This window comes from Rattus rattus, chromosome 17, assembly GCF_011064425.1.
Source record: "Rattus rattus isolate New Zealand chromosome 17, Rrattus_CSIRO_v1, whole genome shotgun sequence".
Classification (NCBI taxonomy): domain Eukaryota; kingdom Metazoa; phylum Chordata; class Mammalia; order Rodentia; family Muridae; genus Rattus; species Rattus rattus.
The window spans coordinates 25,812,431-25,827,202 of NC_046170.1; the positions used below are offsets into that span (position 1 = coordinate 25,812,431).

A 14,772-nucleotide genomic window follows, 5' to 3' on the forward strand; every position below is an offset into this window, starting at 1 on the left:
TTTGTTTTTTTTTTTTTTTGAGGCAGGATCTCATGTATTCTTGGATGATCTTAAATTTGTATACTTAAGATAACTTTGAACTTCTGATTCTCCTTTTTAGAGTATTGAGGTTATAGATGTGTGCTACCACACTCAGTTTACTGGAGATAGAGCCCAGAGCCTCTTGTATGCAAGACCAGCATTCTCTACTAACTAAACTGTATTCCTGGCCTAGAATCTACTTACTGTTATGATTTACCTTTCAGCAGCATCCGTAAAATATCCCTAAAATCATTGTTATTTTTATGGCAGGCATAGTCCAAACTCTGCTTTTGAGGTTTGCTTATTTTTTTCCAGTTACATCTAAGCATAAGGACATTTTTGGAGAGAAATTATACTGCTTGCTTTTCGTTCGCTATAAAAGCTGATGTTACGGACCGGAATAGATTGGCTTAGTGATTTCAAGTGCTCATTGCTTTTGCAGAGGACTGCAGTTTGGTCCCACAATGGACAGTTTGCAGCCACCTGTAATTTTAGCTCTGTGGGGATTCAACTTCCTTCAAAAGCACCTTCACATGTGTATGTGCACACACACAAATGTATGCACATATATAATAAAAGTCCTTTTTAAGAAGTTAATTGGAGGGGTTGGGGATTTAGCTCAGTGGTAGAGCGCTTTCGCGGAAGGCCCTGGATTCGGTTCCCAGCTCCGGGGAAAAAAAAAAAAAAAAAAAAAAAAGTTAATTGGAGGGGCTGGAGAGCACTGATTGCTCTTCCAGAGGTCCTGAGTTCAAGTCCCAGCAACTACATGGTGGCTCACAACCATCTGTAATGGGAATCTGATGCCCTCTTCTGGTGTGTCTGAAGACAGTGACAGTGTACTTATATATAATAAATAAATCTTAAAAAAAAAGTTTTGTTTTTTTTTTTTGGTTCTTTTTTTCGGAGCCGGGGACCGAACCCAGGACCTTGCGCTTCCTAGGCAAGCGCTCTACCACTGAGCTAAATCCCCAACCCCCCCAAAAAAAGAAGTTAATTAGAAAGATTGTGTGTGTGAGAGAAAGAGTGAGACAGAGACAGAGACACTGAGACTGTATGTATAGTTAATCCCAGGGCCTTGCATATGCTAAGGAATACTATAATACCGGTTATAGTTCCATTTATGAAACAAAAACTTTTTAAAAGAAGATAGTGAGTTGTTATCACCAGTTCTTTCTCATTTCCAGCTGTTGAAAATATTTTATTTTAAATAGGGGCTGAGGAAGCAATAATGCAGTGAGAGCCATCACATTACTCCTGAGAGGTAGGAAACCTGAGTAGGTTGAGCCCTGTTTGATAGTGTACTGTTCTTTGGTCACAGCAGTAACATGAACAAGGAAGGTGTTTAAAGCTATCTTGGTGGGTAAGGAGAATAGAAACAGTAGACTTGGCAGTAAGCCTGGCTTCTAAAACTGAATCCAAGTCATCAAATTTGCCCAGACATGCCATATGAGGTTCAAGTAACAGAGGAGGAGTAAATTTTATTCAGGGAGACTTAAAAAAGACATAAACGAGCAAGCTTTTGCTTTTTTTCTGTGTATATATTTCCTGCTTGCTTGTAGTTGGCAAGCTTTTTTTTTTTTTTTTTGGAGCTGGGGACCGAACCCAGGGCCTTGCACTTTGCTAGGCAAGCGCCTACCACTGAGCCAAATCCCCAACCCCGGCAAGCTTTTGATAAGAAAGACAATTGGAACTATAAGATTTAAGTAAGATAGCCCACAAATTGATAGCTTACCATAACCTGAAATTTGTTTGGAAAGTTTTAGTTGACAGATTGATATTTGTATGTGAAAAGGAACTGTGATTCAATGAAAGCCTGAAAATCCCAGGCACACTTAAGTATCTTAAAAGTTTCATTTCCTATAAAGTGTACAGTTTCCGGATGTCTTGTTTTTTGCAGCAGGTAAGAGCTCTGCATCTAAAATATATATCTCAGTCAAGTCTGATTGATGACTTCATGCCTGCAATTCTAGTATTTTAGAAGCTAAGGCAGGGGCACTGCTGTGAGTTTGAGTCTGACCTTGGCTTCATGCTAAGTCTAGGTCAGCTTGGTTTTTAATGTCAGACCTTTGTCAAATCTTTGCACTACATGCCCTTTTTTTGGTCAGTGCTTTAGACCTTTTATTTCTTAGCTAGACAGTGGTGGCATTCACTTGGGAGCCAGAGGCAGGTGGACTTCAGAGTTTGGGGGCCAGCCATTACAGAGTTCTTGGACAGCAGTACTTCACAGAGAAACCCTGTCTAGAAAAATGAGAAGTGTGGGGAGGGGTGTGTGTGTGTGATTTTTGTATTTGATAATTTGGGGTGAAATTTTTATCAGCTTTACTTTTTCTCTTTAAGATTTTTTTTTCTTTTTTTCAGAGCTGGGAACCGAACCCTGGGCCTTGCGCTTGCTAGGCAAGTGCTCTACCACTGAGCTAAATCCCCAACCCCTAAGATTTATTTATTACATATATAAGTAAACTGACATACCAGAAGAGGGCATCAGATCTCATTACGGATAGTTGTGAGTCACCATGTGGTTGGTGGGATTTGAACTCAGGACCTCTGGAAGAGCTGTCTGTGCTCTTAACCACTGAGCCATCTCTCCAGCCCTTCTCTTTTAATTTTTATTTATTCTTTTTCCATATAATCATCCGGACCCCAGCTTCTCTTTCCACTTCTCCCAATTAGTTTTCCCTCCACCTCCCCTTTCCCCCAAGCTCACCCCACCCTCCAAGAGCCCTGCTTAGTTGATTCTGCAGGCTGTGCTCTACCAGTGTCCCAGAGCTCCGAGAAGAAGGACCCAGTGGAGACCTCTAACCTGAGCTCTCTCTTTCAGCCTGTTTGGCTGTGGGTCTCTATATCCACTCCCATCAGCTGGCAGAGGCAGCCTCTCTGATGACAACTGAACTAGGCTCTGATCTATGAGTATAGCAGAACATTGATTGGCAAGTGGGGGTAGGGGGTGGGCAGCTGTGTTTGGTTCTACCCCAGGTCTCTGGGCTTTCCTCTGGTTCCTGGTCATCCACGCAGTGTCAGGCATGGGTTTAATTCTGATATTCTTTATCATAATTAAGAATGGTAGCATTATATGAGCTCTGAAGTTGCATTATTATTTTTTTTTAATTTTTTTTTTAGATTTGGTTTCTCTACAAAGCCCTTCAAGCTCTTTAAAATGATAGGATAGGGGATTTGTAAAGGCGGTACTGGGAGGAGAGGCGGGAGCAGGGGTTGTGATCAGGATATAAAGTGAATAAAAGGGGTTGGGGATTTGGCTCAGTGGTAGAGCGCTTGCCTAGGAAGCGCAAGGTCCTGGGTTTGATCCCCAGCCCCCCTCCCCCCCAAAAAAAAAGAAAAAAAAAGTGAATAAAAAATTATTGAAAAAAATTACAGGATAGAAAAGATGCTCATTTTAGAAAATAATATTGTATGGCCGGGCAGTGATGGTGCACGGCTTTAATCCCAGAAGCAGGTAGATAGATCTTAGAGTTGGAGGCCAGCTGGTCTACAGAGCTGGTTCTAGGACAGCCAAGACTGTTTCAAAAATCTATCTACCTACCTATCTATCTATCTATCTATCTATCTATCTATCTATCTATCTATCTATCTATCTATAGATATAGCAAGTGGAGAGACTCATAATGAGACCTTACCTCTCCTTAAGGTAAAGTCACTACTGGTAAGCTGAACATGCTCCTTTAAATAATACCTCATTCCTGCCTCTAGTAACCCTAATTAAATTAATTGATTCACCATTTCAAAAAAAAAAAAATGTGTGCGTGGGGGGGGGGGAGGATGGCTCAGTGGTTAAGAGCATTGGCTGCTTATTCAGAGGTCCTGAGTTCACTTCCCAGCAACCACATGGTGACTCAATACCATCTGTAATGGGATCTGAGTCCCTCTTGTCTGATGTTTTCTTCTGTCATGCAGGTATACATGCAAACAGAGTGTTCATCCATAAAAAAAATAACTCTTTAAAAAAAAAAGAAAAGGAAAATTAAGGGGGTGAGGTGGGGAGATTCGAGAGATGGTTCAGCATTTAAGAGTACTTGTTGCCCTTGAAGAGGACCAAGGTTTGGTTCCTAGCATGCACATTAATGGCTCACGACCTCTGTAACTCCAGTTCTTTTTCTGATCTCCACTGACATCATTTAGTTACCTCCCTAGTCCTGCCTGTTTTTAATTTTTTTTTTTTTTCCCTTTCTTCTGAGACAGGCTTTCCCTGTGCAGCCCTGGCTGTCCTTGAATTCATTTGTTAAACCAGCCTGGCCTCAAACGCAGAGATCCATCTGCCTCTGCTTTCTGAGTGCTGGGATTAAAGTTGTGTGCCTCTATACCCAGCTTGATTTTTTTTTTTGTTTTGTTTTGTTGTTTGTTTGTTTGTTTGAGGCAGGGTTTCACGCTCTATGTCCTGGCTGGCCTGCAGCTTGTTATATAGACTAGGCTGGTGGTGTTGAACTTGCTGGGATCCTTTTGGCTTTGCTTTCGGGAATTACAGGTGTATGCCTGAATGAATATCTCATTTGTCTTTGCTTATCATGAAACTATGGAAATATATTTCTTTACTTTTTGCTATTTTCTATTGTAATATGTTTTCAGATTCAAGCTGTAATGTAATTTTCAACAGTTTTTTTCTTACTTATTTTTTTTTTTAAAGATTTATTCATTTATTATATATAAGTACACTGTAGCTGTCTTCAGACACACCAGAAGAGGGCATCAGATCTCTTTTTTTTTTTTTAAAGATTTATTTATTTATTATATATAAGTACACTGTAGCTGTCTTCAGATACACCAGAAGAGGGCATCAGATCCCTCCACAGATGGTTGTGAGCCACCATGTGGTTGCTGGGAACTGAACTCATGACCTCTGGAAGAGCAGTCGGGTGCTCTCAACCGCTGAGCCATCTCTCCAGCCCAGCATCAGATCTCTTTACAGATGGTTGTGAGCCACCATGTGGTTGCTGGGAATTGAACTCCTGACCTCTGGAAGAGCAGTCGGGTGCTCTTAACCGCTGAGCCATCTCTCCAGCCCTTTTCTTACTTATTTATTTATTTGTTTATTTATTTATATATGTTTGTGCATGCACAAGCCTGGAGGCTAGAGGAGGATATTGAATGGTCTGTTTTACCCTTAAGACAGGATCTCCCACTGAACTTTGCATCTTTTGCCTCTGCTTCTTTAGTACTAGTATTATAGGCTTGCGTTGCTACACCTGGTTGTTGTTTAATCTTAAATGAATATCTGTTTGTTTTTCCTTCTTTGCTTTTGAGTCATGGTTTTCCTCTGCTGGTTAGGCTAGCTTGAAGCTCACTATATCTTTTTTTTTTTTTTTTTGTTCTTTTTTTCGGAGCTGGGGACCGAACCCAGGGCCTTGCGCTTCCTAGGCAAGCGCTCTACCACTGAGCTAAATCCCCAACCCCTGAAGCTCACTATATCTTAAATTTGAGGTCCTCTGCCTCAGCCTCGGGATAGATGGGATTAGGGGCATGTGCCATCATGTCTGGCTTTTGACTGTTTTAACTTTGAAGCTTCTCAGCTGTTCGGTGATTGTTCCTACTTGCTTATCACTTACAATGGGGCACCAAAATTATATTGTTTTGTCATCACAGTGATGTTTGCTAACGGCAGGCCTCCTTGTAGGGGTGCTTACTAGGTTACCTTTGAGGTCATTATCTGAGTTCTTTTTCCTTAGGTTAATTAGAGTCCCAAGTGAAAAGTCTGCCAGTCTATTGCCTAGAGTGTACGTGTGTGTGCTGTGAGCCAAGGGAGTAGAGAGCACTTAGGGTTTCAATATACACGTTTTAGAATGACTAGGTTTCATCATCCTGTTTTCAGTATGGTTGCCCAGATTCTCAGTCCTTCTTTCTCCTTGTCAGAAAGTTTTATTTATTGTCTAAGGAAAAAATAGAGTGGTAGATGTGGAAATTCAGGAGCAGGGTTAGTTACCCATTCAAAAAGCTCTGTTTTTTAGTTTTGCCTTCGCTTTTTCCAAATTCTGGATTTATGTATTCTGGATTTATATTATAAAGGGTATAATATAATTGTGTGTGACTTTATGTCTGTGTCTTTCACTTAGAATGTTTTCAAGGTTCATTCAGGTGGTAGCATTTCCTTTCTTGATGAGAGATTTTTGCTTACTGTGTTGCTTCAGCCTGCTAAGTAGGTTGGATTGTAGTTGTGTAGCACCACAATAAGTTTTATTTGTTCTTCTTTATTAGGTTATCTATTAATCTATTGAGAATTAATCAGATTTGTTTAACCCTTTGGCCATTTCAAATAATGCCATTATAAACATGTGTATAAGTTTTTATATAGACATATTTTTAATCTCACGAATACACAACTAGTAAGAATTGCTTAGTCCATAGCCATTCTTTGTTTTTGCTTGTTGAGATAGTAGTCTAGACTGATCTGGGACTCACCATGTAGCTCAGGCTGGCTTTGAATTTGTGCTAATCCTCCTACCTTAGTCTGTTGAGTACTGGAATTTCAGATTTGAGCCACTGTGCCTTGTTAAAGACTAGAAAGCAGAGGTAGATTGAGGAGCCAGGTGCATATAGCCAAAGATGATATAGAATTCTTAACCTTTTGCCTCAACTTCCCAGAGCTGGGATTATGAGCAGGTGCTACTGTGTCCATCTTGCTTGTTTACTGGTTGATTGATTATTGTTGTTGCTCTTATTTTGGTTTTGAGACAGGATCTCTTCCCCACCCCGCCCTCATCTACCAGTTTTGAGACAGTGCTGCTATGACAAACCCTTTCAGCAGTTCTCCTGCCTCAGCCATCCACACCCTGGGATTACTGGTATTAGTCATGAGGCAGAGGCAGGAGGATCACTGTAAGTTCAACACAAGGGTGGTATACATAGAGAGTTGTAGGCCAGCTTTGTGCACATGGCAGTTTGTAGACCAGTCAGTGGTGCATTGTGAGGCACCCCCTCCCCTATTTCTCTGTCTCAAAAACAAGGGGTTGGAGGACTTCGTATAGAGCTTGGTGTAGTATGTTTGCCAGATATTTGTAACACCCTAGGTTCAGTCCTGAGAAACAGAACAACAAAACTGTATCATTGTGTCCCAAGCAGTGGTGTGGCAGAGCTTAACATATCTCTTCACAGTTACTCTTCTCTGAATTTGTGGGAATGTGACCATGGACAGCACATAATTGAGTGTGGCCAAGTTCCAATAAAATTTTATTTATAGACACCAGAATTTGAATCACATTACTATAGGTCATAAAAGTTTCTTTTAAAAACCATTCTTAGTTTGTAGACTGTCATTAAAAACAACAACAACAAACAACAACAACAACAACAACAACAAAAAGCAAAAGCAGGTGGTAGGACAGATTTGGATCACAGGCTGTATTTTGCCAGACCCTGGTTCACTATTAGTAAAGACACGAGCTTTACTGTCTGCTTTCAAGGGCCCTCTGGTGGCTGATAGGACATTTTAAAAATAGTCTTGAGATAGTTCTGGAGCATCATGAAGTCTACAGTTGAAAATCTTTATGACTGTTAAAGTATGGTTGGAGTGACTGAGCATTTTGGAGTTAGGACTTCTGGACACATGGGAAAAAAGACTAAACTACATTTTGTGTGTGCACGTGTGTGTGTGTGTGTGTGTGTGTGTGTGTGTGTGTGTGTGTGTGTGTTCATTTCTTTGCATTACTTCCAGGCACTGTGTATGTCCATCCATGCTCCCACGCATGAGGAGGCTAGTGGAGGAGGTCAGAGTTTTCCTCTGGTTCTTCACCTATGGTTTTGAGACAAGGTCTCATTGGCCCAGAAGCTTACCATTTCAGCTATGCTGACTCACCTGCTGGGAATCCCTAAGACCTGCCTGCCCCTTGGACCTCAGTGCCAAGGTTACAGACACTTGGAGCCATGCCCACTCCTTTGTATGGGTGACAGGAGTTTGAATTCAAGTTCTCATCCCAGCACAGAAAACACTACTACCCAATGAACCATTTCTATCAGCCTCAAGACATCATTTGTGTATATACTTGTTTTTATCTACAATTTACTTGGAGGGAAGTTGTGAATTTCAGCATTAATCAACCGTTGAAATAGCATTGATATAATAATTACATTAGAGTGAAACTATAAAGTTTTTCATGGATGATTTTTAGTCAAAAAATAAGATTTTTAAAGTACATTCTTGGGAAGGGGAAGAGGTACAGGATATGGAACAGTCAGAGGGTAGACCAGGAGGGGGAAAAATCTAGAGCGTAAAAAAAAAAAAAAAAATAAATAAATAAATAAATAAAAAAAGTACCTTCTTAAGTAAAAATTAGTTCTTTTAAAAAACTGGATTGAGTAGTGATGAAGAATATAGTAGTTGCTAGTATAGTTGCTGGCAGGACTTGCTTAAATATAAAGGAGCAAAGGATAGATTTTATTTAACTTTGTCCATTTAAGTTTAATTTATTTTGAGACAGGGTTTTTCTTTGTAGCCAAAGCTATCCTTAACCTCTCAATTCCTCTGTCCAAGCTAGGATGTTGGGATAAGGGAGATGCATGCCACCAGGCCTAGTGAGGAGGTAATTGAATATTCTAAATTTGTGAAGATTAATGATCAACTATAAATTAATATCCCCAGTTTTTTAAAAGATTTACTTATTTATTATATATAAGTACACTGTAGCTGTCTTCAGACACACCAGAAGAGGGCATCAGATCCCATTACAGATGGCTGTGAGCCACCATGTGGTTGCTGGGATTTGAACTCAGGACCTCTATAAGAACAGTCAGTGCTGGGGTTGGGGATTTAGCTCAGTGGTAGAGCGCTTGCCCAGGAAGCGCAAGGCCCCGTCCGGTCCCCAGCCCGAAAAAAAGAACCAAAAAAAAAAAAAAAAAAAGAACAGTCAGTGCTCTTAACCACTGAGCCACCTCTGAGCCTCCTGAGTTCAATTCCCAACAACTACATGGTAGGTCACAACCATCTGTAATGGGATCTGATACCTTTTTCTGGTGTGTCTGAAGACAGCTACAGTGTACTTATATATAATAAATAAATCTTTAAAAAAATCTCTAAAGACTTAATTTAATTTAATTAAATTCAGGGTTTTGGGAGGTGGGGTAGGGTGTGTATGTGAGTGTGTACATGCCGTTGTGCTCAGATAGGAGTCATACAGCAGTGAGCAGGAGCTGGTTCTCTCCTATCATGTGGGTCCCAGAGGTTGAACTCAGATCTTCCAGTTGGCAACAAGTACCTTTATTCACTAAACTATCTTGCTGGTTCAGTTATCTTATAGTTCTATAGCTTGAATTTTTTTTTTATTTATGTGCAAGAGAATATACAGAAATATACCTATTAAAAAACATTCACTATTCTCAGATTATAGTTTTTGGAAATATAGAAATAAAGAAAAAGAATGTCACATAATTACATATTTTCTTATAATATATTCATATCTGCAAAAATGAGTAAATGTATTTTTAAAAGTCAACCTTTGTTCTTGAGATGGTCTGATCAAATAGCTAAAGCTGGCTTAAAACTCACTATGTAGTTAAAATAGGCATTGAACTCTCAGTAATCCTTCTACCTGTGTGTTGCATTTAACAAACAAGAATCACTGTGCCCAGCCCTTGAGTGAAGCTAATGACATGCATTTTGGTGTCCAGATTTTTCTGTCAAGATTGTTACTACTGTTTCATCTAATAATTTATACCCTTGAATTTTCTAATTTCTCCTTTTATTGACTTTTTTGGTTGTGGGTTTTTTTTTTTTTTCTTTTTTTTTCATAGATCTTGAACCAGATGATTGTGCATCCATTTACATCTTTAATGTAGACCCGCCTCCATCTACTTTAAATTCATCACTTGGCTTACCACATCATGGACTGCTGCAGTCTCACTCTTCTGTTTTGTCACCATCATTTCAGCTCCAAGGTTTCAAAAATTATGAAGGAACTGATGATATTTCTGAATCTAAATATAGCTCATTAAGTGGTCCTAAACCCTTTGAGTGCCCAAGTATTCAAATTACATCCATCTCTCCTAACTGTCATCAAGAAACAGATGCTCATGAAGATGACCTACATGTAAATGACCCAGAAAGGGAATATTTGGAAAGGCCTTCTAGAGATCATCTCTATCTCCCACTTGAACCGTCCTACCGGGAATCTTCCCTTAGTCCTAGTCCTGCCAGCAGCATTTCTTCTAGGAGTTGGTTCTCAGATGCATCTTCTTGTGAGTCTCTCTCACACATTTATGACGATGTGGACTCAGAGTTGAATGAAGCTGCTGCACGATTTACTCTTGGCTCACCTCTGACTTCTCCAGGTGGCTCTCCAGGAGGTTGCCCTGGAGAAGAGTCCTGGCATCAACAGTATGGACCTGGACATTCCTTGTCACCTAGGCAATCTCCTTGCCACTCTCCTAGATCCAGTATCACTGATGAGAATTGGCTGAGCCCCAGACCAGCCTCAGGACCCTCATCCAGGCCCACTTCTCCTTGTGGTAAACGACGGCACTCCAGTGCTGAAGTATGTTATGCTGGCTCTCTTTCACCCCATCACTCACCTGTTCCGTCCCCTGGTCACTCGCCTAGAGGGAGTGTAACTGAAGATACCTGGCTCACTGCTCCTGTCCACACTGGATCAGGCCTCAGCCCTGCACCGTTTCCATTTCAGTACTGTGTAGAGACTGACATCCCTTTGAAAACAAGGAAGACTTCTGAAGATCAAGCTGCCATACTACCAGGAAAATTAGAGGTCTGTTCAGATGATCAAGGGAGCTTATCCCCATCCCGGGAGTCATCAGTAGACGATGGCCTTGGATCTCAGTATCCTTTAAAGAAAGATTCATCTGGTGACCAATTTCTTTCAGTTCCTTCACCCTTTACCTGGAGCAAACCAAAGCCTGGCCACACTCCTATATTTCGGTGAGTTGGTAGAAATGGCTGCTGATCAGTTTTTCATGCTTATAGGTCATTTGCATTGTATAACTACATTATCTGACCTTTTTTCTTCTCCTTGCCCTTCTCCCTTTCATTTCTTTTCTCTCTCCCCTCTCCCTGCCCTCATCTTCCTTGTTTTTCATTTTTTTAAAAAATTAATTCTTGGGGTTGGGGATTTAGCTCAGTGGTAGAGCGCTTGCCTAGGAAGCGCAAGGCCCTGGGTTCGGTCCCCAGCTCCGAAAAAAAAGAACAAAAAAACAAAACAAAACAAAAAAAAATTAATTCTTCTGGTCAAATAACTTAGAGGTCCTTTTTATTTTTCTTTAAGTCTTTAAAAGTGTTTTTAAATTGATTAAAGTTACATTTTAAAAGTATATAGATGAAGAAAGTATGTGATGGATTGTAGAGAACAGTAAATGAAATTGAAGGCTCCTTGCGGAATTCCTTATCTAGAAAAGATTATTGTACAGGTGGGTTATTATATTACTAATGAATTAACTGAATTTACATATTTGAGGACTGTGTGGGAGTGTGTAAGTGTGTGTGTGTGTGTGTGTGTGTGTGTGTGTGTGTGTGTGTAGGCCAGAAGACAGCCATGGGTATTATTTCTCAGGAGTCATACATCTTGTCATCTTGTTTTTGAAACAAGTTTTCTTGTTGGCCTAGAGCTCACCAAGCTGCTGGCTTTAGAAAAAAAATATACGTGTGTGAATGTGCTCATGTGTGACATGCCCTGTGTGTTGTATTCAGAGAACGGCTTTCTGGAGATGTAGCTGTTCTTTCCTTTTACCTTTATGTAGATTCTGGGGATTGAGCTCAGGTCCTTAGGCTTGTATATACTGACTTTTCCTTTGTCCTTTTAATGGCAAGCATTTTCTCCCACAAGGTATTTACTTTTAAATATTTATTTAATTGAGATGGGATCTTGCTACATTGCCTGTATTGACCCGTGCTTACCTAAAACTGTATGATCCTACTATTCCAGTCTCCCAAAGTAGCTGGGACTACAGATCCATGCTATTGTGCTTGGCCTTCTTAACTTTTTTTTCCCCTCCAAAATCTTTCAGCAGTCTTAGTTTCTTTCTTTGAGATTAGTTTCTATGTAGCTCAGACTGACCTTAAGTTTACAACATAATTGGCAATGGCCTTGAAGTTCCGATCATCCTACATCCACCGCCAAAATTCTGGGATAACAGATGTGTGTCACTACACCTAGTTTTATGTAGTGGTAGGGTTCAAACTCAGGCTTTCTCACATGCTGCTAGGCAAGAACTCTACTTATCAGCTGAGCTTTTTGTCCTTTACTATTTGATCTGTGGATGTGTAAATAATTTTACAGTTCTATGTTTTCTCTGTGTGTGTGTGCACGTGTGTGTGTGTGTGTGTGTGTGTGTGTGTGTGTGTGTGTGTGTGTGTGTGTGTGTGTGTGTGTGTGTGTAGGTCCATGTGGAAGCCAGAGGTTGACATTGGATATCTTCCTAATTCATTTGTTTCTCCACTTGATTGGTTTGGTTTTTCTTTTTTTTTTTTTTTTGACCCAATTGGTATGATATAATTTAATTGCCCACTTAAACATACAAAGCCCAGTACTATCTATCCCTTGAGAACATTAATAACAACCTGTAAATACACAGAGCAGAATCATAACATCACCTGCCATCTTGTCCTGCCACGGCTTCTCCCTCTCTCCGTCTCTGGTTTGGTTTTTCAAGTCAAGGTTTCTCTGTGTAGCCCTGGCTGTCCTGGAACTTGCTCTGTAGACCAGGCTGGCCTCTAAGTCAGAGATCTACCTGCCTCTGCCTTCTGAGTTCTAGGGTCAAAGTTGTACACCACACTGCCCAGCTTCCCCTTGGTTTTAAAAAAGGATCTCTCTTTGAACCTGGTTGGCTGGAAAGCCTCCTATCTCCCTCCCCAGTGCTGGAATTACAGGCTTGAGCCACAGTACTGGTTTTTATGTGTGTTTGGGGGATTTGAACCAAGGCCCTCATTATAGAATGGCAAGTACCCTTACTACTGAACAACCTTCCAAGCACTTGTAATATTTTCAATATTAATAGGCCTAAATTAATGTTTAGGTCTTCACAGTTTAAGTTCTTACTAATCAAGGGAAATTTTAACCTTTTAAAGACATACTAAAATGCTTCATGTCTGTTTCAAGCAGTCATGCACTGAAACTAAACTTTTCATCAGTCACAGGACTGCTTGGGATTAGCAGCTCCTCAGAGAGAAGAGTGGAAGGAAGTGGAGGAGGCCACAGGCATAATAGATTGATTTCCACAGGTCAGACTAGAGCAGAGAAAGATTCATACTGAAAGAAATATAAAAATTTAGATTTTAAAGGTACTTAGTCTTGGGACTGGATAGATTACTCAGTTTTTGTTTTTTGTTTTTTTTTTTTCTTTTTCTTTTCTTTTTTCTTTTTTTTGGAGCTGGGGATCGAACCCAGGGCTTTGCAAGCGCTCTACCACTGAGCTAAATCCCCAACCCCGATTACTCAGTTTTTAAGAGTACCTGCTGCTCCTCTGAAGACCCAGACTCAATTCCTAGCATCCACATAGCAGCTATAACCATCTGTAACTCTAGCTCTGAGGGATACAATGCCCTCTTCTGGCCTCTGCAGCTATTGGGCCTGCACATGGTACACAGACACACGTGCAGGCAAAACATTCATACACATAAAATGAAAATGAATAAAATTACTTATTCATAGCTAAATATGTGGGACTAGGGCGACAAACAACTTTAATCCCTCTTGGGAGGCAGAGGCAAGTGGATTTCTGTGAGTTTGAGGACAGCCTGGCCTACAGATTAAGTTCCAGGACAGCCAAAGCTACATAGAGAAACCCTGTCTCAAAAAACCCAAACCAACCAAACAAAGAAAAAAAGATATAGCCCATTAAATACCTCCCATGATTGGTTCTGTAACTTACTAAGTGAAGTAAGTTGATTTGGAATATTTTTTTTTTTTTTTGGTTCTTTTTTTTCGGAGCTGGGGACCGAACCCAGGGCCTTGCGCTTCCTTGGCAATCGCTCTACCACTGAGCTAAATCCCCAACCCCTGGAATATTTTTTTAAGCCACTGGAAAAAATATTGAACCTGGCAAAGAGATGCTTTGAGTTTTTGAATCTGCTTTGCAATGTTAATATGATGAAATTGTTCGTGTGTTTTTTTTATAGCACATCTTCATTACCTCCATTAGACTGGCCTTTACCAACTCACTTTGGACAATGTGAATTGAAAATAGAAGTGCAACCTAAAACTCACCATAGAGCCCATTATGAAACTGAAGGTAGCCGAGGGGCAGTGAAAGCCTCTACTGGCGGCCATCCTGTTGTGAAGGTATGAGACTTGGGAGCTTTTCCCTATAAATATATACATGTTAATGATTGAATAAGTATATTGATTTAGCTAAAAGAAATAAAACTCAAATTTGGAGAGCCTCTGTTTTGTGTGCTTGTTGATGTGGCTGTATTTTCTTGGCTAGTCCAAAAGACACTTTCCTGACTTTTCATCTGAGGCAATAAGATGTTGGTGTTCAGACTGCTGTTTTTCTGATTTTAAAAAGACTATATTGTATCAGGTGGTGATGGCTCAGGCCTTTAATCCCAACACTCAGAAGGCAGAAGCAGGCAGATCTCTGAGTTTGAGGCTAGTCTAGTCTATAGAATGAGTTCCAGGACATCCAGGGCTACACCAGAGAAACCTTATTTTGAAAAACAAAAAACAAAGCAAAGAATATACTGTGTTTATAAATACAGTAGATGCTTATTTAATAGATAAGTGATACAGGACTGGGGAAGCAGCTCAGTAGAGAAAGCATGTTCTGTAAGCATGAGGACTTGAATTTCTAACAGTGACTTAAAAAGCC

General features: G+C 40.3%; 1 protein-coding gene across 1 annotated transcript in view; it reads left to right on the plus strand.

Moving 5' to 3' along the window:
• Positions 1 to 14,772, plus strand: part of Nfatc3 (nuclear factor of activated T cells 3) — a 65,813-nt gene that overhangs the window by 8,198 nt on the left and 42,843 nt on the right. The window contains exons 2-3 of the mRNA XM_032888212.1: positions 9,751 to 10,888; positions 14,081 to 14,243. Coding sequence (XP_032744103.1) covers positions 9,751 to 10,888; positions 14,081 to 14,243 — 1,301 coding nt within the window. The remainder of the gene's footprint in view (positions 1 to 9,750; positions 10,889 to 14,080; positions 14,244 to 14,772) is intronic.